Source organism: Ambystoma mexicanum, chromosome 11 (assembly GCF_040938575.1).
Source record: "Ambystoma mexicanum isolate Mex_15411 chromosome 11, UKY_AmexF1_1, whole genome shotgun sequence".
In the NCBI taxonomy this organism is placed as follows: Eukaryota; Metazoa; Chordata; class Amphibia; order Caudata; family Ambystomatidae; genus Ambystoma; species Ambystoma mexicanum.
Genome location: NC_090934.1, coordinates 603,527,535 through 603,555,087, shown reverse-complemented (window position 1 = coordinate 603,555,087; position 27,553 = coordinate 603,527,535). Strand labels below are relative to the sequence as shown.

The 27,553-nt window shown below is 49.0% G+C and overlaps 1 protein-coding gene across 5 annotated transcripts in view; it reads right to left on the bottom strand.

Moving 5' to 3' along the window:
- Positions 1-27,553, bottom strand: part of HTATIP2 (HIV-1 Tat interactive protein 2) — a 455,781-nt gene that overhangs the window by 104,178 nt on the left and 324,050 nt on the right. For all 5 annotated transcript variants that reach the window (XM_069623476.1, XM_069623478.1, XM_069623477.1 and 2 more), the window contains one exon: positions 12,631-12,764. In XM_069623476.1, the coding sequence (XP_069479577.1) occupies positions 12,631-12,764 (134 nt within the window). The remainder of the gene's footprint in view (positions 1-12,630; positions 12,765-27,553) is intronic.

Here is a 27,553-nt window from a genome sequence, read left to right as displayed (position 1 = left end):
TAGATATGCTCATGTGTAGATACACTTGCTCTGGTGCTAGTGATTTGGTAGAAGTGCAACTGCTGAAATGGATGCCAACTGACTGCAGACACGAAAGGGATACGATTGGCCAGTGATCCGGTGGGTGCCTTGTCGTGGCATCACTGCTCACAAGGACAAACCTTCTTGTGCTACACAAGGAGGTTTCTCCTTGTGCTAAATCCCACCTTGCGTGTCTAACTGCATTGTGTCTGGTATGTATGGGAAGTGTGAGGAAAGGTGCATGTGAAATGGCTTACTACCAGTACTTTACTGTTTCCTAAGCGCACTACAGAGAAGTTACTATATAACAGATTTACCCATTGTCACTCAGGTACCACACTTGCACACAAGAGGTCTGCCTCTCATTGGGACACGTGTGGCGATGCAGGAAGGTAGGCCACGTGTTGTTGGCGGTGTGTTTCGGTGAGTGGCCAGAGGGAAATATCTGAGAATTGTCTGCATTTCCAGCCAATTTCAGATACATTTCCCTGTGTGCACTCACCGAAACACGTCGCCACCAACAGATGTCATACCTTCTCGCGTTCCCACAGGTGTCCTGACGAAAATGGTGCCTCACGTGTGTGGGTGCACCTACCGGGGGCGCAAAAGGAAAGGGGTAAGCCGCTAGTAACCCCAAGCCTTTCGCCACAGCACAATTTGTTCATGTGGGCAACCTACAGATTTAGCCCTAGGGTGTCGAAGCCAGCAAGGAAAACAGGGAACCCCATGCATTTCCCAAAAGAGGACACCTGTGGGAATGCGCAGAGGTCTGACTTGCGCGAAGCGGCCCAGAATTTATTACCCAGAACACCAGACAAAGTGAACATTGTGTTTTTGTTTCCCCCACCAAATATAACCCTTTGTCGGGGATTGTGGCTAATAAAAACTGGGCCAATTTGCGCAAGGCAGACCTCTGGATTCCCAAGGGTGTCCTCTTTTGGAAAATGCATGGGGTTCCCCGTTTTCCTTGCTGGCTTCGACGCCCTAGCGCCAAATCTGTAGGTTGCCCACATGAACACAATGGGCAGTAGCAAAAGGCTTGGGGTGACCAGTGGGTTAACCTTTTCCGGCCCCGGTAGGTGCACCCACACATGTGAGGTACCGTTTTCATCGGGACACCTGTGGGAACGCGTGAAGGTAGGCCATGTGTTGTTGGGGGCGTGTTTCGATGGGTGCGTCGAGCGAAATGTGCGGAAAAAGCGTTTTTTCCCCACATTTGGGACTTTGCAGGGCTGTCTGGGTAAAAAATTCTGGGGCGATGTGCGCAAATCATACCTCTGCGGATTCCCACGGGTGTCCTCTTTTCGGAAATGCATGGGGTTCCCTGTTTTCCTCGGTGGCTTGGACACCCGAGGCCCATATCTGTACGTTGTGCCGGTCGGCAGAATATCTGAGATTTCGCTCTGAAAACAGACTTGGGGTTACTTGTGTTTTAGGCTTTCCCCTTGGCGGCAAGGTAGGTGCACCCACACATGTGGGGTACCGTTTTCATCGGGACAACTGTGGGAACGCGGGACGGTAGGCCATGTGTTGCGTTTGTGTGGTTTTCATAACGTTTTGACCCATTTGCTGGTGCCCTTTGTCTCACAACCCTTTCTTTTCCCAAATGTGACCTACATTTGTAACCTGCACAAGTCACCTACCCTTGAAAAGGTCTGCCTGTGCTCTTTCAAAAAATGTATGCTTGCCGCTCCTCACCACATTGGTTTTCCCAATTTACACATGCTAAGTGCGTCTGGTCAGGCCGTGAGCATAAAACTCCTGTGTACCATGGCTCAGTGTTTGGCTTGTGGTATTGCTTGTTTTGTAAAAACACTACAAAAATTGTATGCTCTCCTAACTGCAAGAGTCGGGGGAATGTAGCGGAGCATTGCTTTTCTCAAAATTCATAGAAGCCATTGCCGTACCAAGCCAACCATGTCCAACACATACCTTTTTTTCAGTCATTTTCCCGCTTTTCCCCCATTCGATGGCAGTTTCCCCTACCTAGTTGTTGCCTGACCTATGCAAATCACCCCTTCCTAAATTTGGAATTTTCTCTACTTTTCAGAAATATATACCTTTCTGTCCTCCAATTTGGCTTTCCTGCCCTTTTCTTCCATTCCGTCCATGCATGTCCAATTGGCAAAAAGGGCCAAAATCGCCTACCTCTCACGAAACGGTTGATAACCACATCAAAATATTTTTTTCCATTTCCACTCAACCTGTTCCTGAAAGCCAGGAAATTGGGGAACTCAGCACAGCAAACCATTTGTTCCTAGCTCTTACAAGGAAAAAAAACACAGGCTTCTTTGTACATCATTTTATTGGCATTTTTTGAAAAAACCCAAAATTTTCGCACTTTTTCCTTATTTTCTCTCACCCCCCTACAGCAACCTGGGATTCCTGGGTGGCGTTACAACCGCCTACATGTGGGGAATAAAAGGAGCCAAATTTGGCCGAGATATCTCATGTAACAAAAAGGTTACAAGCCATTGAATGGCCACATACCAAAATCACCAAAAAATGCCCTGGCACTGGGGAGAAATACCCATGGCACTTAAAGGCTTAAACATAGACTCAGAGATGTATGTGTTCCTACATGAATGAGAATTTGAATACTGATACCTAGATGGTATCCTATATTAACCAATACACTTTGGCTCTGCCCATTTTCCCCAACTCTTTGCAAATATGATCACTGTAAGATTATAGATCATTGTCTATTGGTATGAGGCTAAACTATGTGGACTCCGTTCCTTTGGCTGTGTGAACCACATGAATTGACATACTCTACTCTTTATGGACACTTTGATGTCACACAGCAATATCTCTGCACTGAATAGGTATCTAGGTTTGAGCATTTGTCTCATGCTACACTTTTATGCACTAGTCACTTTATATTTTTTTGTGATCTTTCACTAATCGCTATTTTGTCAACAGGTCATAGAGAATCATGCTGCCTGTACCACATATGCTCGCTCCGTGTAGTGAATAATCCTACTGATTTAACATGGTGATACATTGGTACTGTTATTCTGCATGGGGTGTAATTTTATCTTCAGCATTCAGGACACATTATGTATTTTTGAAAGAGGAGATCTCCGCCTCAGGGTTCATTAAGTTTATTTCCCCTTTGGGCAATCAGATCAGTCTCGTCACTTTAGTATATGCACTTGCCCTTTATTAATTGTGCCAACCCAGGCAGGGGTAAGGTCTAGCATTAATTATTTGCTTTTAATAATATATGACAATTATGTTAACCCAGATAGGGGCAAGGTTAAGCATGAACTAAGTGCTTTCAATAATATGTTACATATTTTTGCATATTTACCTAACACTCTGCATGGAATCCCTTTCATATATGGATTAGCATTTTCGGAAAGATGTACATACATCGTTTTTAGGCACCCTATGAAACATCAGTTTGGGAGGTAACTGTGTCCCTGAAGTTGGTTGGTTGCATTCACCATGTTGTATGCAGGCTTTTATTTGATAAGCTCACATAACTGCGTGAGAGCGGGCACTGTGGTCTCAAGGCAACAGCTCCACACATTTGTTTTTGGGTGCTCTGCGCCACTAGCGGAATGAAAGCAGTGCCGTGTAGACACTTTCTCTATCACGGCGCGGCAACATATTAAGCAGGCGCAATGGCGCATTAACTCGTGGATAATAATTTTAACATTTGTATAGCGAGAGAAGATGATGGGCTGTCACTATTAAATGTTTAGCGGGCACATACATAGCATATGAATGGGGCAATAGGTAACTCACAATGGTGGGTAAACTTGTATTTAGACATTGTAAAATGGCGGATTTACTGCCATCAGAACCATAGAGTTCTAACAAATGAACTGTGACGTTTTTTTACGTTACGCGCGCTGCACAGCTGTGTAGAGCCAATCACCTTCCTCGCAAGGGTATAAACACACGAGGAAACTAACATTTGGATTTACAACTAGCCTGAGGAAGCTCGCGAGTCGTGGCGTTTTCAACCCTCTGTGGGCGAGTGCTGCATGACATCTGGTCTGCCAAGGTACTGCTATGTATGCTTTTTATGGAATGTTCACTATTTGGATAAATAAATGAAATTTTGGAACACAGTCTGGAGTCTTCAGTGCTTGGGCATTTTTTTGGCAGGTGTCTGTAGTTAAGTTTTTCTTCTCTTCAGCACCATTACCTTCTGTTTACCTTATATTGAGCGTAGCCTGCTCTAGCCCAGTAGCACCAGCTCAATAATGAGGCAGAGCGCAATTTGTTGGCTAAACTACCTGTTTGAAATATATATATATGGGATACATTACTCACCGTAATAGTATTTCTGATGCTTGTATCTGCTTAGATTCACATGCTGTGCATAGGCCGACATCTAGTGGAAGCTGCGGAGTATTACAGTTTGTTTTTCGAAACTCGAAAATGGGCGTCGACACAGGGCATGCCAGTAATACTATCCCTAGTGTGACGTCCACTGTACCCAAGATCCCTCACGCGTCTAGGATCCTCAGATTGTATTTTTTCTGACATGAGGTAGCATGAGGAGTAGCGTGAGTACAGATAATCAAAGCAGATAGAAAGGTAAGACTACAAGCAACCATGCGCCTTCTCTCAGAGGGGAGGAAGGGTGGGTCGCATGTGAATCTATGCAGATACAAGCATCAGAAATATGATTACGGTGAGTAATGTATCCCTTCTGAGGCTTGTGGAATCTGCTTAGATCACATGCTGTGCATAGATTAGCGAGCAGTACCTGAAGAAGGAGGTGGGATGTGAGAAGGGTCATGAGCAAATAAATGTCTTAGAACCGCTTGTCCCACTTGTGTATCTGCCTTGGAATGGGTGTCAATGCAGTAATGCTGAGTAAAAGTGTGAATAGAGCTCCAAGTAGCTGCTTTGCAAATGGTGTCAAGGGGTACATTTGCAATGAAAGCCAGAGTGGCCCCAATGCCTCTAGTAGAGTGGGCTCTTGGCGTAAAAGGCAGAGTTCTTTCAGAGAGTGAGTAACACAGCTGGATACAGTTAATAATCCACTTCGAGATGGCACCTTTAGAGACGCGATCCCCCTCTCTGCCTGTAGCTAACAGTTGATCTGTTTTCCTTAGCGGTCTGGTTTTATTTACATAGTAGAGGACCGCCCTACGCACATCTAGGGTGTGTAGTTTCACCTCAGCCGAGCTTTGAGGGTCCTGGAAGAAAGCCGGAAGCTTGATGGACTTGTTTACGTGGAATTTAGACATAAACTTAGGTGAGAACCTAGGGTGTGTGCGTAAAACCAGTTTGTCTTTATGGACAGTAAAGAAGGGATCCTGCACTGACAGAGCCTGAATTTCACTGACCCTTCTTATAGAAGTAATAGCTACTAAGAAGGCCGTTTTATAAATCAGGTGTTTGAGACTGCTTTTATGCATGGGCTCGAAAGGGGGGCCCATGAGCTTAGATAGCACCATATTAAGGTCCCACCCTGGTGGTGGGTTTGAAATAGGAGAGTGAAGTCTCTTTACTCCTTCCATGAAGGCTTTAACTACTGGTACTTTCCACCACAAGACCTTGTTATGGGAAGTGGTGTATGCCGATAGGGCTGCTAGGTGTACTTTCAGTGAGTTAACAACCAATCCTGCATCTAGCAGGTGGAGCATGTATGTAACAATAGTGGAAGGAGTGCAATCAACTGGGTTGATTTGTCTACTCTGGCACCAGATAACGAATCTCCTCCACTTGTCAAAGTAGCAGTGCCTTGTGTTTGGTTTCCTAGATTCCTTTAGGATGTCCATACACCTCTGTGGTAAATTGAGATGTCCAAACTCTATGACCTCAGGAGCCATGCTGCCAGGTTCATTGAGTTGGGTTGCTGATGCACTGTTTGACCTTGGTGCTGGGACAGTAGGTTGTACCAGGCCGGAAGTTTGATGGGTTCGCACACCGCCATCCTGCGTAGGTGTGGGAACCACGGTTGTCTTGCCCACATGGAAGCAACTAGGACGAGCGTCATCAACTCTCTGTTCATCTTGTTGACCACCTTCCTGATGAGGAGTTGGTGGAAAAGCGTACGCAAACATCCCTGACCAGTTCATCCACAGGGCGTTCCCCTGGGAGTCTGGTTGGGGGAACCTGGATGCAAATCCTGGGCATTGTCTGTTTTCGCTTGTGGCGAATAAGTCTATAGTGGGGAAACCCCACTGAGAGAAGATATCTTCTACGACCTCTCTGTGTAGAACCCATTCGTGTTCCTCTGGGAGGGAGTCTCTGCTCAGAGCATTCGCTAGGGAATTGAGCTCCCCTGGAACATGTTGTGATGACAGGAAGATGTTCCGTCTGAGTGCCCATATCCAGATTTTCTGGGCAAGCTTGGACAGATTTGGCAAATGAGTCCCTCCTTGCTTGTTCAGGTAGAACATGGCTGTCGTGCTGTCCGTCCGGATTTGCACTGACAGGTTTAGTAGGTAGGGCTCGAACACTTGAAGCACTCTGAATACTGCCAGAAGCTCTAGCAGGTTGATGTGGTTCTTGGCCACTGAGGGAGATCAGAGACCCTGAGCTGTGTGGTGGAGATGGTGAGCTCCCCACCCCGTCAGACATGCATTGGTAGTGACTACTGCCTGTACTTCGGGATCGTAAAAGGGTTTCCCCTGTGCAAGATTCTCTCTTGTCCACCAGTGAAGGCTTTGTACTAGTGTTGGCGAAACGACCACTAGATCGTCCCACTGACCACTTGCCTGAGACCACTGTTTCGCCAACCATTCCTGCATGGGACGCATGCGCAGGCGCACGTGGGGGACCAGGTAAATACATGACGCCATCATGCCCAGCAAACGCATTGCTTTGCGTACCGTTATTTGGTGACCGGACTGATATTGCGGAATTTGCAGTAGTATATTCCAAATTCTTTCCTCTAAAGGAAATGTCAACCCCTCTTGAGTATCTAGGATTGCTCCTAGGAACTGTTTGGAGGTGCTTGGCACCAGGCTTGACTTTTTCTCGTTGATTGAGAAGCCTAATTCGTGGAGGAGGTCGATAGTCCTTTGAATGTTTGTTCTGCAAATTACTGGGGTTTCCCCTGTTATGAGCCAGTCGTCCAGATAAGGGTACACCGGGATTGCCTCCCTGCGTAGGTGTGCAGCCGCCACCGCCAGTACCTTGGTGAATACCCTTGGTGCCGAAGCTATCCCGAAGGGTAGTACCTTGAACTGGTAGTGCCGACTGTCCACCTTGAAGCGCAAGTACTTTCTGTGTGCTGGGAACATGGAAATATGAAAATAGGCATCTTTCATATCGAAGGTTGCCATGTAATCCCCTTTTTTAGGAGGGGAATTACCTCTTGTAGCATAGTCATTCGAAACTTTTGGGGCTTGACATACTTGTTGGCAGGCCGTAAGTCCAATACTGGGCACATTGTCAAATCTTTTTTTTTGGCACAAGGAAGTAAGTTGAATAAATACCCTTGTTTACCTGGTGTCCCGGGACGAGTTCTATCGCGTCCTTTGCTAGCAGATTGGCGATCTCCTCGAGGAGAATCTTCTGATGCTCTAAAGAGTGTACTCTTTGACGTGGAGGATGGTTCCGGGGACGCTGCAGTAGTTCTATACAGTACCCTGTTGACAGCACCCATCTGTCTGATGTGATCCCTTCCCAAGCCTGGGTGAAGTTGGAAATGCGTCCCGCTACTGGGGTTGCGTGAGAAGGGACCCTGAACTGAGCGTCGCTGCTTTGGTGGGGGCGCGCCGCCTCCTCTACTGGGGCTGCCTCTGCCTTTACCACGTCCTCTCCTTTTACCCCTGCCGTAACCCTGGGTAGACTGTTGGCTGTTGTTGTTCCAATGTGTACCCTGCCCCTGGGAATAGTTTGATCATCTCTGGGAATTTTGGCCGCGTGGGCGACGAAAATTACCATTCCCTCTCTGGTTAGGGGGTTTATTGGTTAACTGGCCAAGGGACTGGAGTGTCTCGTATTCATCCGGCATTCTTCAGCGCATCCTCGACCGCCTTACCAAACAACAGATCGGCTTCCACCGGTTTGTCCAACAATGATGCCTGGGTTTCTGCCTTAAAACCAGACTGCCGTAACCACGCATGTCTCTTGATAACAGTAACTTCTGCTATCAATCTGCCTGCGTTGTCCGCGGCGTCAAAAGTTGCTTTTAAAATGCAACCAGACACGGCTCTACCCTCTGCGGAAATTCGTGTAACTGGCCCTTTAAGGGTTCTGGTGCAGAGGCTATGAGTGCCGCGACTTCTTCCCACTGATGGCAGTTGTAGCTGGCCAACAGGGTGGTGGAGTTTGCAATCCTTGCTTGATAGGCGGACGTTGAGGCTACTTTCCTGCCAAAACCATATAGTTTTTTGCTCTCCTTGTCTGGAGGAGCTTCGGACGGTGACAAGGGTGTTCCAGCCCTCTTACGAGTGTTAGTGACAACCAGGGAGTCTGGCTTCAGATGTCCTCTTATATAGAGAGGGTCAGACTGGGCTGCCCTGAAAAGTTTTTCAACCCTGGGATTGACTGCTCTGGTGAGGTTCGGGTTCACCAGGGACGGGTCTATTCTTTGCTGAATAGACTTAAGGATAGGGATGGTCTGGGCAACAGGCCTCCTTTCTCCCACTAACTCCTCGGCGAAGTCCCTCTCTTCCAGACACCGTGGGTGTCAATATGGAAATGTTCTCCTGCACGTGCGAGAACCTCATTCAGGAGGGGTTGGTTATCAAGAAGGGAGTCGGTAACCGGGGCTTCCTTCTCTACCGGGAATCTACTCTGTAGGTTTCAGGGTCTTCCTCTTCCTCTTCTTGGTCCTCATCATCCCCATAGCAGCCCGTCCCGGTTTGCTCTTCTACCAAATTCTTGGTCCCTCACCAAAGGAAGTCTCTCCTTGATACTGTGAGTATGGCCGTGAGTATGGTTGTACATCGAAGGGGTCCGCAGACCTCATAGGTGTCTCAAACCGGGGCTTCTTACTCGGGGGGATAGGATCATTAGAGCCTGAGGGTGTAGCCCCTTGTGGATTATATGAAAGGAAATGGTCTGGATTTTTATCATAAAAGTCTGCAAAGAAGACATCCTTGACATGACCCTATCTATGTCATCACTCGACCATTCTTTGGAACTGGGAATGACTCTCTCAGAAAGTCTAGCAGACTTAATCTAAGTAGATTTGTTGGTTTTAGAAATAGCAGCAGACCTGGTCTTGTCTGTCTGTTTAGGAGGAGTGGAGTGTTTCACAGGTGTGGAAGAGTGCAGTGGCTGCTTCTTCTGCTGTTTTCCCCCCTCCCACGTGAGTGGAAAAGTGTTTTCCCTGTCCCTTTGTGGCTCCGGAGGTTTTCGACGCCTGGCGTCGAGGATCGGGGGTAGAGTCCCTGTCCTTCGAACGTGGGGCCGCGCTGATCTTGTATGCGGGCTCCGACTCCTGGAGAGCGGCCTGGGGGTGGAAGTCGTCTTCGTCCTCAGACGATCAAACTTCTGTTAGCTTAGGGAGCGAGGCACTCTTGGCAAGAGTGGATGATTGCCTGGAGTCATGCGGCGATCTCGATCGAGAACGTCCAGAGGACACCGATTCGAACCGTTCTGTATGTGCCTCTTTCCGAGAACTCGACGTCGTCGAGTCTCGGTTGGACTTCGTGTGTTTTGTGTGAGTGGTGTGTGAAGCGCTTGCGTCGCCGGGGGTCTTCCCCATAGCCGCCCTGTCGGACGACCTTCCGAGGTTGGGGACCTGCCGTAATGCCCTCGCCGTCCGAAAGCACGGCGTCGCTGCCTTCGCTGAAGGCGCCCTCCGCTGCCATGGCCGCCTGCCTGGCGTGGTGGGCCCAGCGCTGCGTTGAACGGTCCTTAAGTGTCTTAGGTTTAAACCTACTACACGCTCTGCAGTTCGCCTCGGGATGGTCCCTCGGCAAGCAGAGATTGCACGTGGCGTGCCTGTCGACCCAAGGGTATTTGCGATTGCACTTGGGGCAGAATTGAAAAGGGGCACCCTCCATACGCACCTTGAGGCAGCGGGCTGGTAAGTGTAGGAAATGTAGAAGGTGTACCTATATACCAAGAGTGTAGAGTATGTCCAACCCCCCACTCTCCCTACTTGCAGGGCCGAGGCCAGAGGCCTTCCAAGGCACGGGCCGAGGCCAGAGGCCTTCCGAGGCCCAAACCCGTCGTGCAGCAGCCGACTGTCGAAATCTTCTCCAAGCCGGCGTCGAGTGTCGAAGATCGACGTTGGGATGGGGAAAGGATGTAAATTAATCAATATTTTAGCAAAAGTATGGCTAAGGGCAGGGGACTCCGCAAAATGCTCCCGACCAGTATGGCGGAAAACAACAATCTGAGGATCCTAGTCGCGTGAGGGATCTTGGGTACAGTGGACGTCACACTAGGGATAGTATTACTGGCACGCCCTGTGTCGACGCCCATTTTCGAGTTTCGAAAAACAAACTGTAATACTCCGCAGCTTCCACTAGATGTCGGCCTATGCACAGCATGTGATCTAAGCAGATTCCACAAGCCTCAGAAATATATATATATATCCATTTGAGACTAGATAAAGAATTTAGCATGGAGTCCTGAAGTCATCAAATGCATCATCAATTAGGGGATCTGGTGGTAAACCAAGGGCATATGAAACTTTGAATAGGGCTAAAGGATGGGGAAGGCCTCAGATTCCTGCAATAGGTCTCTCCCAGGAGAGTTCAAGCAACAAATTCCAGTAAGCGGACTGTGCCAATGCAGAGTAGTCCAGAGACCACAGCCAGGTCCTGCACTCCTGCCCCAGAAATGCTTCTCAATATATAAACGTGTTGAGGCTCTTATGTGTTCATCCATAAAGAGTTCAGTTGAAGCGGCTGTGATGCAGGTCCTCCAGAAGCGGCACCACCAGCCACTCAGGGAATGGCCCCCCAATTCTAATTCGGAGAGAGCGAGAAAGAAGCTGGTAGTCCCCTTGCTGCCTTCACTCTAAAAATAAGTCCAGCAGGCAAACCTGCCCTCTGGTGTGCCTCAGCAGACAGCACTCCTTGATAGAGAGTTACTGGAAAAACAATTGATCAGGCACGGTGCACCTCCAGCCCCTATGCATAATCAATGGGCTGCCAGGCCTCCTCCCAGCAGCAATGCTCCTCACTTCATCAAATCCCCAGCTCTGATTGCTCACCTCCAAAAGTTAAGACAATGGAAATCAGATGTGGGAGCAACCAAGGGTGGAATGCACAGCTCTTACAGAAAAACAATACACTAAATGAGAATCACATACATACAACAGTGGGAGGACGCACAGCAGAGCAGCCTGCTCAGATCTCTGCAAGAGAGGAAGGAGGCCAAAGCGGGAGGGGATCTAGTGGGTATGCCAAATGAGTCGCACTGGTAGCAGCAGCGGGCACTCCACAAAGAGCCAGATGCCTCTGGGGTCCGTTCTTCAGCTCAGTGGTCCATCAAACTCCCCCAGGAATGAGGGAAAAGCTTCTAAAATGTGGGGATTGGCAGAGGTTGCCCATGCCTGATGGGCCTAGAGACCCAAGCTACTCCTCTCTGATGATGCTCAATGAGGCCGAAACATGTCTGGGGTGCTTATGGTCTCATACAAAATGGATGTGACCTAGCAGTTCGGAACTGCCCCTTTGAGGGTGGGACCAAGCCTGATTTGCATATGGTCTTTCCCCGTTCTGTAATTTGTTGGCAGGCGAAGAATGATGGTCTGGAGGGATGCCCAGAGCAACTGCCAGAGGTTTAAGATTAATTCTAAATGTTCCAGTCATCACCTTTTTCTTTTTTCTTGTTAGGCGGCCATTAGAGCCACACCCCCTAGCATTCTAGGAACTAGTTTTTTAATGAATGTGCTTTGCCAAATCTACTTTTCTGCTGATAGTATTTGGCTTTCTGCTCTTCCTGTAGAGATCGCTCGATTCGCTCTCTGGGTCTTCTTAGCCTCAACATTAGTTCGGATTGCTTTCTTGTTCTGCCTTTTACATTCAGGAAGTGCACAGTGACATCCAAAAAGGGGAGGTTGTTTCTCTTGCTAAAAGAAGACTGAAATCAGGCTTCCACGCAAGACCTGCTATTAACACTAGCACAGAAGGTTTTAAAGTGCTTTACTTTCTAAGAGTGATTTACTTTGCACTTCAGTTACCTAAACTCTCCACTGTATTTCCTAATTTGGTCTAGTATTACATGTCCCAGGTAATCTGTCTCCTCTAATATATGCTTGCATTTCATTTTCAGTTCTATTTCCTGTTCTTTACAAGTCCAGTCTGGTTCCCCTGTGCTAGTGTTTTTCTGTTCTGATGTGACAAAAGTTCCTGTTTGGCTCTAGTGAGGTGGCCCAAGTGCTGGGTCCTCCCCCAATCTAGTGGATGATGGGTCTGGAGGAGGTAAACGCCCTGGTCACCCCATCTTATTACCTAGAAGGGCATAGTCACAGGGCACCCTCCTTTGGACTACCAGTCTGTGTCCCTTTAAGAACCCAGGACATGGAACCGATAAGAAAGTCACTAACCTCATAATGAAGTAGACACTTGAAAAACCTGTTATTTCTGGTACTCTATAAATTGATTCAACATTTGTGAATATGAATGAAACATCCTCCGCTTGCCATTTAAAAAGGTGGAAACGAATATTAAAAGGAATAAGGAAATTAGGGTTCAGGGCAGAATTTGGCTTGCCGATAGTTACCTTGACTTTCAAGTACAGAAACTTGCTTCCCTGGTCTGCTCCATTAGATGATTCAAAGTTGAAATGCTGACATCCACCTGCCTTTGCCAACTGGGCTGACTTGATAACATAGTCATGGTCAACACGAATGAATCCTGCCTGAAAAGCAAAAAGAAGGCAAATATTATACAACTTGAAAATGGAATATAAAATGACAATACAGAGATGAGAATCAAAAAGTGTTTCTAAGATTAATAAGCTTTGAAATGGGAATAGTGACAAATAGCACATCACAGCTTTTTTATTTATAACATTTGCAAGTGCTTTTATATAGTTAGGAGAGCGTTGGAAAGTCGGGTTGTGATGTAGAGAGTAACTAGGAGGGCACCGAGGATAAACTCTTAAGTGTCCTGGACTGGTAGAAGGTGGCCAAGAATGCTCTAACTTTCTAGGGGATAGAAAATCGACACTCAGCTAGGTAGAAGGCAGTCCAGGCTGGGGTAGGGCCCTGGAAGCTGAGTGGATAGATAGTTAGGAGGAGTGGTCACCAATATTGAGGATGGCAAACATATCAAGGAGTGCAAGGATAGAGAATATGTAGGAGTGATGAGCATTACGGATGATTTGTGCCAGTTCAGCCAAAGTGACAGTGGGAATGAAAGTGCGGGATACTGGAAAGATGGAGTGGGGGGGTAGGGAGGCAGACAGGGCAATAAAGAAAACTGATGTTTTAGAATTTAGAAGAAAAGTACCAGACCAAAGCATCAACTTAGAAAAGAGTTGAAGAGTGGTCCAGGGGTGAGCATGGAATGGAGGATCACGGATAGCTTGCCGGGGTGGGTGCCGAAATTGGAGATGAAGACTTGACAGACACACAAAGGGCTGACTTGTAGGGGAGGCGAGAAGAGTAATGAGTTTGATGCCAGACCCCTAAAAGGAGGCACACATTTATTATCAGTTGTTCAATGGCCTGGTAGATCAAAGGTGGAGCAAATGTGGTGCTGACGTCTTCGAAGGCCATTTCAATGGAGTTGCTAAGGAGTAGAGAAAGTGCCCGGTGGGGGGACTTGGCCTAATTTTGACAGGGAATCTTGGGGTCAGGACAGACTTTGCGCTTGGTGAACAAGCAGGGGTGGGGGAAGGGCAGAGTGGCGAAGGGACAGATACTGATGTATGTAAACCAGTAAATTAAGATGAGAGCTGTTTGACAGGTAATTGGTCAAAATGCGTGGTGGATGCATTAAACACTATAAAGACCTCCCCTGGCAATAATGAGGCTATAGGGGAAATAAGAGTAAAAGTAAGCTAGTAGAAGCAGTTTCTCTTAGTACTTCCGATCATCCCCATTGCCAACTCCCCAACCCAGGTTACATTTGTTTGCTGTACAACATTAAGGATGCTTTAAAGGAACCAGGCATATAATGCCTTTGTTTTTTTGTTAAACATTTTGTAAGACTTAAAAAATAAAAATGTTAGACAAAAAATAAGATAATACAAACCTACAGAAAGTTTTTAGCACCAAATGTTGTCAACAATCACACCCACATAAACACAACTAAAGAGAAAGTGGTGGCCATTTTGGATGGGCTGATGTGCTAACGCTCTAATTTTCGTACCTTTCCAAGGCGTAGGAGGGGGCGAAAGAGGGGAGCAAAACAGAGTTTGCATCTTTGCTTTGCTTTCTACCTCGGTCTTGGAGGAGCATCCAGTTGTATGCCTTCATGAGATTTGCAAGCAGACGTTAAACCAATAAACCTGGTGTGAGAAACCAGAGGGCATTCTCACTCCTAAACCCCTTGGATTCTCTGCGCAGGTGGCCAGGGAAAGGCTATCGCTCTTGGAACATGACGCTAGGGGCGGAGAAGCGAGGGAGGATCACCTGGGTAGAGGTTCCTTGGGGACGAGAAGTGCGAAGCCTTTGGGCAAGACATGTTATACCCCTTTTCCCAGTACTGGAAACCCAACCCTTCCCCAATCTTCATGGGCTGTTATAAGGCAGTTCCCCTAATTTCTCCCCTTTTGACACTTAATAGTACTGGGACGAAGAAGAAGCAACTAAGAACAATGAAGACCATCCTCTTTTACCACTCTGGTACTGGGACGAAGAAGATGCCTGCCAGGAGCTGTAAAAGGTCAGGCATGTTCCGTTAATTGTGGTCAGGCAGAGCAGATTGCATATCCACACCTGCAGCCTGTCAAGGGGCTGCAGGTGTATAAAAGAAGACCAGCCGAGCAGTATAAGAGAGCAGGGAAACCTGAGCGTGAAGGAGTGACCGCAGCAGAAGGAATACCGGTGCACGTGTGGCATTGGAGCTCGGACTCCGTGGAGCCAAATGAACGTTAAGAAGGGAGCCGTGTGGCAAGGCTGTCCTTTCATATGCTTTCAAGATGCTTGTTTCCCTGTGTTGGGTCGTTGACACAGGGATGCCTGAGGGGCCGGAGTGGGGCCCCTGAAGTGAGGAGCAGAAGGCTGTACGATCCATGCTGCTGTGAAGCCTCTACCCGTGACCAGGGAATTTCACAGCCATTGAGGAACCGGGTGCACTAGTAAATGGTTTTTCGAGGAATGGATTGTATCGGGGTGTCTAGTGTTTGATGAAACACATTTTCAAAGATCTCCAATCCATTGTCAGACAGCGAAATACTAGGAATACTTTGTGTTGGAGTGGTCGTGTGTGAAGAAAACACGTTCTTGAAAGTCTCTGAATGCACAACCTTTCGCTTGAAGTGAATTAAAGGAATAATACCAAGCGGGTTCAATGTAAAGTGTCTTTCAAAAACAGAACTAAATGAAAACCTTAACAAATGCAATTAATATCTATTTGAATGCTGAACTGAGTAAAAACCTTACTAACTGTTACATATCAGGTTCAAAAGTGAAACAGAACTTTACATTCGAGAAAAAAAAAATCAGATGCTGAATTCTAAATGAAACTTTAAAACCAAGTGAAACCAATGTATGCTGCATTGAAAGTTGATTGATGTGAAAACAACATATTACATTTCAAACAGAATGAAGACTTTGAAGTTATTTCAACACAGCTACAATTTCTATATGAAAAACCAAGCATACAACGAAGGCACAAGAGTGACAAAGAACTTTCCAAGAACTTTAAAAAGACAAAGGATATTTTTCGTGCTGAAATTAAGACTTGGGGAAGGGGACCCTGAGACTTGAACTATTAATTGACTTGGGATCAGACTCTCAAAGTTCCTTTTTGCTTGGTAAAGTGTTATTTGGTACTTGGGGAAGGGAACCCCGAGTATTGGTTAAAACTGTATCATCCTGAACGCAAGAGAGGTAATTTTGAGACTTATTTTGGAACTGCTTTATACTTGGGGAAGGGAGCTGAAACTTTATGTTGGACACCGTTTCTTCTGGTTGCTGACATCACTACACATTGTATAGATTAGTTGTGAGGGCAAGTATAGGTTTTGGACACAGATAGATTCTTCAGTTGAACTCTTTGACTCAGACTTTCCTTAGCTAAGGAAATCCCTTCTTAGCACAGGGCAAATTACACCTTTTTCCATCCTGACATTTAAGCTAATAAAAGTGTTTGTATTGGAATCTGTTGTCTGTGTCTTGCTTCATGATGCCTTCCCACTGGTAAATAAAAGGCAGATTCCATAGAAATCTATTATAAGGAACAAGTTACTTACCTGTAACTGTTGTTCTCCAGCATGGGTCTGGCATGGATTCACATGCTCATGAATATTCCCAGTCAGGCCGGGTATCCTCGGTATAGAAAAAATCAGTATCAGTTTCGTTTCTGATCTGTCTTTCTTAGTAGTAACCAATCACTGGTCTCTGGGTCATACTGCCCCCAGCCAATGACTGCCCTCTCCCTAAGCCCCGCCTCTGGCAGCCATCCTCAGATTTGGTAGCACGTAAAGTGGCAGTATGACCAAGTGAAGATCCGCAGAGGGGTAGGCGGGAGGGTTCGCATGTGAATCCATGCCAGACCCATGCTGGAGAACAACAGTCACAGGTAAGTAACTTGTTCCTTCTCCAGCATGGGGTCTGGCATGGATTCACATGCTCATGAATATAAGAATACATAGCAGTATACATATGCACAACCACGGGAGGTGGCAACGGGCTCAACATTAAGCAATACAAAAAACTCAACATTAAGCATCTCTCACCTCCTCACCAGGCTCACCTTAAGCGAACAGGTGGCGCAGCACTGCTTGGCCGACCCTGGACTCCTTCCCTGGAGTCCCGATCGACGCAGTAGAATCTCGTGAAGGTGTGTCGACCTCCACGTCGCAGCCCTGCAGATGTCGAGCAGGGGCACACCAGATGGGAACGCTGTGGTAGCAGCGATCGCTCTGGTCGAGTGGGCTCTCGGACGGCCGGGCAGCGGTCGGTTTGCCAACCGGTGACAGTGCATGATGCAGCCGGAGAGCCATCTGGAAATGGAAGCCTTCAAGAGAGCCTTCCCTTGATTCACATGTCCAAAGTTTACAAACAGCTGTGATGTCTTCCGAAAACACTTCGTGCGGTCCACGTAGAACTTCAGCGCTCTAGCTACGTCCAGCGAGTGCAGAGTCCTCTCAGCCGGCGACGAAGGCGACGGGAAGAAAACTGGCAACACCAAGGGTTCGTTGAGGTGGAAGTCCGACGGCACCTTGGGCATGAAGGAGGGGTGCGTCCTCAGCACCACCCTCGTGTCGTGAAAAGTCAAGTATGGTGGCTTGCAAGATAAGGCCTGGATCTCTCCCACTCGTCGTGCGAAGGTGATGGCCACGAGAAAAGCTGTCTTCCACGACAAACTTCAACGGTGCCAAATGCATAGGCAAAAATGGGGCCCCCCCATGAGCCTGGTCAGCACCACATTGAGCTCCCACGCCGGGGCAGGGGCCTTCACCGGCGGGAATGATCGGAACAATCCTTTCAGAAATTCCTTCACCAACCGATGAGACCACAAGGACTCCCGTCCCGTAGTTCTGGTGTATCGTGAGATGGCGGCCAGATGTATCTTGATGGAAGCGTGAGCTAGTCCAGCCTTGGCCAATGACAGTAGGTATGGCAATACTTGAGGGGCCGTAAACTGCAGAGGGTTAATCTTCTGTGCACGGCACCAGACAGAGAACCTCTTCCATTTATGTCCGTAGCACTTGAGAGTTGAGGACGCCCTGGCCTTTGCAAGAACCTCTCTGCAGTCGGCTGGGATGTCGTACCCTCCAAACTCTAGTGCTGCAGGAGCCAGGCCTGCAAGTTCAGTGACTCTGGGTTCTGATGAAGAATGGCGCCTCCTCCTCTGGAGAGAAGATCGGCGTCCGTCGGCAGCTTGACTGGTGTGGACGCTGACAAGTTCAGAAGGTCCGGGAACCAGATCTGTCTCGGCCACGCCGGTGAGACGAGGATCATCCTGCACCGGGACCTCTTGAGCTGGTTGATGAGCCGGAGCAGCAACGGCAACGGAGGGAACGCATAAAGAAATAGGCCGTCCCAGGGGAACGAGAAAGCATCGCCCATGCTCCTCGGCTGGGGGAACCTGCTGGCGAACCTCCGGCACTTGGAGTTCGTCGCCGTCGCGAAGAGATCGATCTGGTGTTCGCCCCATCGTCGCAAGAGTCGATCCACTTGATCTTGGCGTAGTTCCCACTCGTGGCACGAGCGCAGCTCTCTGCTGAGTGAGTCGGCAATGGTGTTTCTTATTCCTGCCAGATGAAAAGGCACCAGAAACATCCCTTGGGCAACGGCCCAATGCCACAGATCCTGGGCTTCCTTGGATAGGGCAGGGGATCTGGTTCTGCCCTGCTTCCGGATGTAGACCATCGTGGTGGTGTTGTTGGTGAAGATCCTCACCACCTTGTCCTTGAGGGACGGAAGAAAAGACCTGAGGGCCCAGAACACTGCGCGGAGCTCCAAGATGTTGATGTGGAGTGACTTCTCCTCCGGGAGCCAAAGGCTTCTCGCGTGAAGATCTCCGGAGTGCGCTCCCCAACCTTCCAGGGAGGCATCCGTCGTCACCGTCACCTGGTGAGCTGGGGTCTGAAAGTCCGTGCCCGCCGACAGATGAGAGCGGATACCCCACCACCGGATCGCCTGACGGAACGTCTCGTTGAGTGGGATCCTGTCCTCGAAGTTGCCCGTCGACTGGACCCAGCGGGCATCGAGGAACTCTTGTAAGGGGCGCATCCGAAGCCTGCAAAGGCGCACCAGATAAATGCAGGAGGACATCATCCAGAGGAGGGACTTGATAGATCTAACCCGGCCATGTCCGTGGCCAGCAGACGCTGCACCTTGCCCAGGATGGTCCTGGTCCTTTCCTCCGACGGCGAGGCCAGCCGCGCCACTGTGTCGAGCTTGGCTCCCAGAAACAGGGTGACTTGCGACGGGACCAGGTGGGATTTTGGAAAGTTGATGGAGAACCCCAGGTCCATGAGCAGCTGGACGCTCTTCGCAGTGTGCTCCACGGCGAGCTCCCTTGTCCTTGCCCGGATGAGCCAGTCGTCCAGGTAGGGGTAGACGTCGATCGACTGCAGGCACAGCCGCACCGCCACCGGTGCGAGGCACTTGGTGAACACCCTGGGTGCCGACTTCAATCCGAACGGGAGGGCCTTGAACTGGTAGTGCCGCCCTTGGCCCACGAACCTGCAGAACTTTCAGTGTCTTTTTAGAATGGGGATGTGGAAGTACGCATCCTCCCAGTCCAACGACGACAGGAAATCGCCCTCCTCCAGCTGTCCCAGCACGTGCTGGAGGGTGACCATCTGGAACGTCTGTGCCTTGATGTACTTGTTCAGTCGTCGCAGGTCCAGGATGGGACGCCATCCTACTGTCGTCTTCTTTACGAGGAAGTACCTTGAGTAAACTCCGGAGCCCCGAAGCCTCTTTGGGACGAGCTCGATGACACCTTTCTTGAGCATCGCCCTTACTTCCAACAGTAGTTGAGGGACGTGATTTTCCTTCCTGCCGTGTCCCCTGTAGGACTCCTGAGACGAAGATCTTGCCACTTGGCGGTACGTCGAGGAGCCACTGCTGGATCCCTTGGAAGCACCTTGTCTGCCTCCGGAGCTCCGAAAGGACGGCCGTCGTTGTTGGAGCACTCCCAGTGCCCGGGCAGTCTCTGTGTCCGTCTTGATAGCCTGAAGGAACTCATCAACCGCCTTCCCAAACAGGTTGTTCCTGTCGAAAGGCATGTCCAAAACTTTGGTTTGTACGTCCTGGCGGAAATCCGTCGCCTTGAGCCATCCTTGTCGTCTCAGGCAAACGCTGTTGCCCAACTGACGGAAACCGGTGTCGGCGATGTCCGTTGCCACCGTGATGGCGTGGTCTGAAGCAATCTCACCTTCCTGTAAGATTTCAAGGGCCTCAGCCCTTTTGGCGTCCGGAAGGAAGTCCAATAGAGGGGCGATTTTGAACCACAACTCCCTGTCGTAGCGGGCTACGATAGCCTGGGCGTTGGCCGCCTTGATAGTCGTCGCTGCGGATGAGATGACCCGTCGTCCCATCGTGTCCAGCATCCTGCCCTCGCCATCAGGCGGGGAAGTTGATGTCGAGGCCGATGACCCCCCAGCTTTCTTCTTTGCCGCTGCCGAGACGACCGAATCCGGGGTAGGTTGCGCCCTAAGGCACAAGGGGGCAGCGTCGGGGACCCAGTACTTATTCTCGTACCGGTCCCTCTTTGCAGGCGCCGTGGCAGGGTTCTTGAGGAGGGTGAGCCCCTCATCCCATATGTCATCAAGAAGTGGTACGGCGAGGACCGTCTTCCTTTTAGCCTCACGCCGTTGGTAAAGGAACCCTTCCTTCTTCTTCTCTTTGGGGCAGAGCTGGAAGAGCTCAGATGCCCTGGAAATCATGGCATGGAAGGATCCAATCTCGTCGGGCGGGGACGCCCGAGCAGGGGGTGACGGGGGACACATCCCGTCGTCGCCTCCGTCGTCATCTGTACCTGTCGTAGCCGTGTCCGTGCCTGTATCATCCCCGTGGGTAGTAGACCGGGGGGAAGGCAGAGCAGGCCGCAGAGGTGGGAGAGGTGGCAGAGGATGCGTCGTCCTCTTCTTATGCAGTGGACTTTCCGAAGGTCCCGGCTCCGGTTCCCCCGTCGGGTCTGGCTCAGGTACCTCTGTCGGGGGGAGGGGCAAACCTTGTCTTTATCTCCGAACATAAGGACTGAATCGCTGACAAAATGGCAGTCGAAGTGTCCTGCGGCACCGGAAACGACGGGCGCGAGGGCTCTTGAGGAACTTCGTCGGGGACACAGTCGCTCTCGTCATCGCCCTCGTCGGGATCCCTCCCGATGGGCTGGGCCTCCCCCACGACTTCGATGAGCTCTTCTTCAGAGGTCGTGTCCGTATCCACGATGGCCACCTGCCCCTCCCCCTCCCCCTCCTTTTCCAATGGGGACTTTTCCGCAGTGGCAGGGAGACTCTGGATCCGGAGGTCGCCTCCACTGACGTAGTCTCCACAGGCTGAGCCAGGGCCGCTGCGATATCCTCAATCGAGGTCTTAGCAGGGTGAATTAAGTCCATCGTCACCTTCTCTACGCCTGGGGCCTTCACCTTGGGGGGAGGGTCCGAGCCTCGCTCCCCCTCTGCCGGAATCTTCGAGATCGACTGGGGCCTCTCCAGAAGCTTTGCCGGGTTCTCGGACTTCCTCTTACCCGAGCCAGAGCGTTGGCTCGTGGTTGATGGCGCCGGGGAGGATGCGCCCTGCCTGGCAGCCAAGGAGCCCGACCGTTCGGCGCTCCCGGTGCCCGCGGACTTGCGGTGCTTGGCCTTTTGTTGGGCCCCCGTCGCCGGGGCACCCTCACAGGACTTAGAAGACCGCTCAGACTTTTTTCTTCTTCTCGCCTGACGGGCTCTTCCCTTCCAGCCAGTTGGCGAGACGGAGGTGGCGATCCTTCATGGTCCGCTCCGACATGTTCCCATAAAACGCACAGTCCTTCTCCACGTGCGTCTTGTCCTCATGGAGACAGTAGAGGCATAACGAATGCTCGTCCTCCTTGAACACATTCTGAAGCTGGCATCCAGGGCAGGTCCTGAACAGCTTCCCGGGCGTCGAGCTTCCTTTCTCCTGGGCCATGTCCGGGGTAGGCCTCGGAACTTCTGGAATCCTCCAAAAGCGTAACTCGACGAAATCTTCACCCTTGAGGGGCGTAGAAACTCCGAAACGGGTCCCCGTTGATCGGATGTAGAAACGGTGGAGCTTGAGGCTCAATTTAACCGAAAAATGAGAAAGATCTCCTGAAAAAGCGCGAAAACGCAGCAAAAGCTCGAGAGCTACAGCACGAGGACTCCGAACACTTGAACGTGCGGTAAAAATCTGCGGATGGCTGCCAGAGGCGGGGCTTAGGGAGAGGGCAGTCATTGGCTGGGGGCAGTATCACCCAGAGACCAGTGATTGGTTACTACTAAGAAAGACAGATCAGAAACGAAACTGATACTGCTTTTTCTATACCGAGGATTCCCGGCCTGATGACGGGGAATATTCATGAGCATGTGAATCTATGCCAGACCCCATGCTGGAGAAAAAAGGTGCATGCTGGGTGTAATTTGCAGGCAGCGTGTTCTCTTTCACAAAGCGGAAGGTAACAGTGAAGGGTAAATGCAATTTCGCCTCGATTTACTCTTCACGATTACATACCGCTTTGTGAGTGATGAAAATTGCATGCAGGGGACCAAACAGTGGAGGGCAAATATTGGAGGTCCCCTGCATGCAATTTGCATTTTTCTTTTACAAAATGACCGCCAAAGTCCTTACTGATCTCTTCAAACAGGGGACTGAACAAAACGCACAAAATTAGAACATGCCATAAAATGTCATTAATACAGACCAGACAACACAATTTCTCATCTTTCCCTTCGAGCAAACAGATTTGTCCAGGTTTTGGTCAAGGCTGACAACCAATTGTCCACAGTTATTTTCATTTTACATAATTTAAGAATGTTTATGGGCCACTACATATGCGTTTTACATAAAGATGACTTCAAAAGTGCGGTAAACAGTCAACATTTTCCAAGAAAAGGTGGTTACAGTTACAAAAGAAAAATTTACTTGTGTTCCTGGTTCTTTACCACTTTCGCAGCACATTCTAGTGCAAATCTACTACCTATACATCTTTATAGGGGTTGTGGCGAACCAGAAGAAAAAGTCAGAGGAGTGACTGACATGTTCAAGTGTTTTCATTAAAATAAAAGGAAAAATGCCTATCTAGCCCTACAGCTATGAGGGACGTTGCCTGCCCAATTAACTAAAACTAATGGTGATCAAAAGAAATCAGTCCTTAGTCCAAAATCCTATCCAATTAATCTGGCCGTACCACTTTGGAAAACCTAACTAAAAGAGAGACCGGAGCAATGGCCTCTTTCTTCGGCATCTACCTGGTCCAATCACTTAGAGGGTTTGTCGTTTGTTCCAAAGTCCATCAATATAATAGAAATAGTTCTCAATTTGCTTGCATACTTGCTTGGTCAAAAGAAAATGTCACAGTACAATACACTTTTAACGCAGTTCTCTTTACAAGTCTGTGGTTCTTGGACTATCCAAAGTACTACTACCTTCTGGCAGACCTGCTTTCTCTCAATCAACTTGACACACATAGGGCGCTTTCCCACTCGGGTTTTACAGGCTTCCGTAACCTCTCTTTCCAAAAGCCTGGATGCAAAGTGTTTGTGTTAATTTCCATCTGATTTACATAGGGCACTTGTCCGTTTGGGTTCCTCAAGGTCCTGTAACCTTGTCAGCTTTCCCAGACTGGACTATCAATGTTCATACCTCTCATTTGTGTGCTCTCCTCAGCAGCGTTCGCTTCCCTTCCGTAGTTCATATCACAGCAGCAAAAGCACTTTGTGTGTGGAGCTCGGGGATCTGGGCTCTCTGCAGTTTGGTCTCGGCATTGGCTGCCGGACCCCAGGCCCACCGCAGCTTCCTTATGTGCACGCCACCAGGTGAGACTGTTGCTTCTCTGTCTCTCTCCCGACCTTGGCTTTTCAGTCGGTCAGAAAGCCAGACTTCCGGCATCTTACAAGTGTTTCGTTCGATCGCCACACTACCACTGGCTCTGTAGTCTACCATGGCTCTGCCCTTCCAGGACATCTTTCCTTCAGAGGATCATCCCTGTGTAGGATTATCTGCTCCCACGGTGTAGGAGATTCTCATCAATTCAAAGTTCCTCTTGGTTTTATAATCTCTCATTACAAACAAAAAGGGTGTGACCTTCTTTGACAATGGTGTTCAGGAGAGGTCCAGAATTACCTGAAGCCAAAGAGACAGAAGAAATGTTGGTATTTGGTGGATTCAAAATAGAACAGACTTTCCAATTCTCATGAAGGCAAATGTACGATGGATGTGGATTTCCTTATCAGAATGGGAGTCCCTGCCCCCGAGAGAAGAGTCACTCCCAGTGGATCCCACTTGCACGGACCCCCTAGGGAGGGTCTTGCTGAGCGGCTCACCTCCCTAGTCTCAAAGGGGGTGGCTCCCTTCCGGGGAGAAGGGACAAATTGCCCAGATTCGTCACAGGGTGTAAAAGAGTTTGACAACAACACATTGCTGTGTGCAACTAAGCTTGAGAACCATTCTGCTAGATATGCAAAACTTAAATAACTGCTGTTAATAGTGACATAAATTGTGTGATAATATGCCTGAAAAACAAGACAAACAGGAGAATCAACCGAGAACTCCTCATAGTATCTCAGATATGAAAATTAAACACCAGAAACATTGGTAATGGCAAATTAATGGGTACGTGGGGCCTAGCAGTTGACATTACTAAAACGTTTCGGAATGTTGTTCGTAGCTGATATTTCAGACCGTTTGCTGTTCGCACATGTTTTGCTTTTGTATCAGTTTCCGACTTGCAGGTTTATTTCAACTTTTAAAGCACAAGCATGTCTGGTCAAGAATGTCCATAATAAGTAGATAGAAGGGACCTGGGACAGGTCAGTGCAAATGGACCCTAATGGAGCATTTCTCAGGATCTGGGGGTAGAACGGGGGGATAGATACGACAAGACATTTTGGAACACGGCCTGCATAGTGGCCATATGTGCCTAGCAGAGAAGAACAAGTTACTTCTTACCTTGTAACGTTCTTTCGATGGGATGTTCCTCCGACGTATTCCTTATGTTTGATAATTCGTCTCCAGCTTGCTGGCCTCGGAAATGTTTTCTCTGTAGAGGGCGCTGCGCGTCGACGTCCACTGAGTCGATGTCCCTTGACAGCCACTGTATCGGCGCCAACGTCACCATGCCCATAAATAGCCACGCGCAGCGTCCGTTGCTCAGTTCCGTTTTGTAGCATAAGATAAGTCATGCCTGAATTGGTTATTGACCTTGAAGGAGCGTAAGCTGCAACCACAAGGAAAGTATTACTGCGGGAATGGATGGGAGAGGCGATAAGGAATACGTCGGAGGAACATCCCATCGAAAGAACGTTACAAGGTAAGAAGTAACTTGTTCTTCGAAGGGATTGTGTCCTCCGACCTATTCCTTATCTTTGATAGACTCCCATAGCAGTGGAATGTAATTGGAGGTGGGAGTAATAAAGTCATGTATCCCTTTTAGGAATGAACCGAATGTAATAAGTCTTTGCCAAATCTGGTCTCTTGACTATTGGAGGAATCCAGGTTGTAAAATTTTGTGAATGTATGTGCGGATGACCATGTGGCAGCTGTACATATGTCTCGGACCGGTACCCCTCTTTGGAGGGCCGGAGAGGCTGCGATACCCCTGGTTGAATGAGCCCTAAGATTTTGGGGTGGCTCTTTCCCTGCCAGTTTGTAACATTCCAGAATGGCCAAAATAATCCACCTGGAAATGGTCTGTTTTGTTATGGGTAGTCCGAACTTGTGACCCGAGTATCCTACAAACAGTTGGTCTGCTTGCCTAATCCTAGCCAGTCTGCTGATGTAAAAGCTCAGAGCTCGCCTTGGGTCCGGCCTATGTAGCCTTTCTTCCTCTTTCCCCGGATGTGGAGGAGGGTAGAACGAAGGTAAGGTAATTTTCTGAGTGATATGAAATTCAGAAACCACCTTCGGGAGGAAATTAGGCTTCACCTGTAGGACAACTTTGTCCTTATGGAAAATTGTATGGGTGGTTTACAAGAGAGAGCTTGTAATTCGCTCACCCTCCTAGCAGATGTTAGTGCTACCAATAGGACAGTTTTAAGAGTGAGAAATCTCAGCGAACAAGAGTGGAGTGGTTCGAATGGAGTACCCATTACGAAATTTAAGACTAAATTTAAGTCTCATAAGGGAACTTGGAATGGTCTTGGAGGATAAACATTAGTTAATCCCTTGAGAAATTGTATTACTAGAGGTAGTTTGAAATACGATGGTTCCTCCGCAGTGCGCTTGAAGATTGAAAGCGCTGCGAGATAGCCTTTTACAGTGCCAACTTCAAGGCCTGAGTTTGCCAAGTACAGCAGAAACGATGACACCGTTGGTGTACCACATGAAAAGGGGTCGATATTCCCTTCACTACAACAGCTGCAAAATTTGTTCCAACGGCAGCGGTATAAAGATTTTGTTGCTGGCCTTCTGGCCGAAAGCAACACTTCCATGACATCATCAGGGAGGTCCCAATCCTTGTACCTCACCCTTTCAGAAGCCAAGCGTGAAGGTTGAGGGTTCTGATGTCTGGATGGAGAACCTGACCTTCCTTCTGTGAGAGAAGATGCTCTTTGAGTTGAAGACGGATTGGAGGACAGATGGACATATCTAGAAGGTCCGGGTACCACGTTCCCCTCCACGTTCTCCTGGCCCAGTCCGGGGCAATTAGGATAATGGTTTTCCGGAATCTTCTCAACCTCCTGATCATTTGAGGAATAACAGGGACTGGTGGAAAAGCGTAAAAGAGTGGGAACTCCCAGTCCACTATGAACGTGTCTCCTAGAGCTCCTCTCGGGGGAAATTCCCTTGAACAGAACAGATCGCACTTCCTGTTGGTGCTGGTGGCGAACAGATCCACCTGCGGGGTTCCCCAAAGGGTGAAGATCTCTTGAAGGACTTCCTGAGCTAGCTCCCACTCGTGGGAGACTGTGCTCTGCCTGCTCAGAGCATCCGCTGTCAAGTTCTTCTCTCCAGCTAGGTGGACTGCCGATAGAGAGATTCCTTCCTGAATTGCCCAAAACCAGAGCTGCATTGCCTCTCTGCACAGTGGCAGTGACCCTACGCCTCCTCTTTTGTTGAGGTAGTGCATGGCCACCATGTTGTCTGTCATTATCAGGACATTTCTCCCCTTTACTGATGCCAGGAAAGCTTTCAGCGCTAGTCTGATTGCTCTCAGCTCTAATAGGTTGATGTGTAGTCTGGACTCCAATGGAGACCAACGACCGCTGATCGTCAAGTCGTTGGCATGGGCTCCCCCCACCCCATGGAGTGAGGCGTCTGTGACTACTGTTATCTCCGGCCATGGTTGCCAAAACAGTTCTCCTTTCAAGATGTTCTCTGGATAGGCCCACCATTGAAGGTCGTGGGCTACCTTGTCCGGAATCCGGAGGAGATCTGTCATTCTCCCTGAGAATTGCGACCACTGAGTTCTCAGTGCCCACTGAAGAGATCTCATTCTCAGGCGAGCCTCTGGCACAAGGAAGATGCAGGATGCCATGAGGCCTAGCAATCTCAAAAAGTCGAAGGCTGGGAGACGTTGGGCATTTTGAAACTTGTTGACCATCTGCAGAATATCTTGAGCCCTCACCTCTGGTGGCGAGGCTTTTCCCAGGGAAGTGTCAAGGACCGCTTCAATGAACTGGAGTCTCTGTGATGGTATCATCTGTGACTTCTTTAAATTGAGGGAGAAGCCCAGTTTGTGAAGGAAGTGGCAAACATAATCTAGCTGGATCTGAGCTTGTTCCGAAGATACAGCTCTGATCAGCCAATCGTCCAGGTAGGGGTAGACGTGGATCCCTTCCCTCCTTAGACTCGCAGCCACTACCGCCATTAGCTTGGTGAAGATCCTCGGGGCGGAGGTCAGCCCAAATGGCAGAA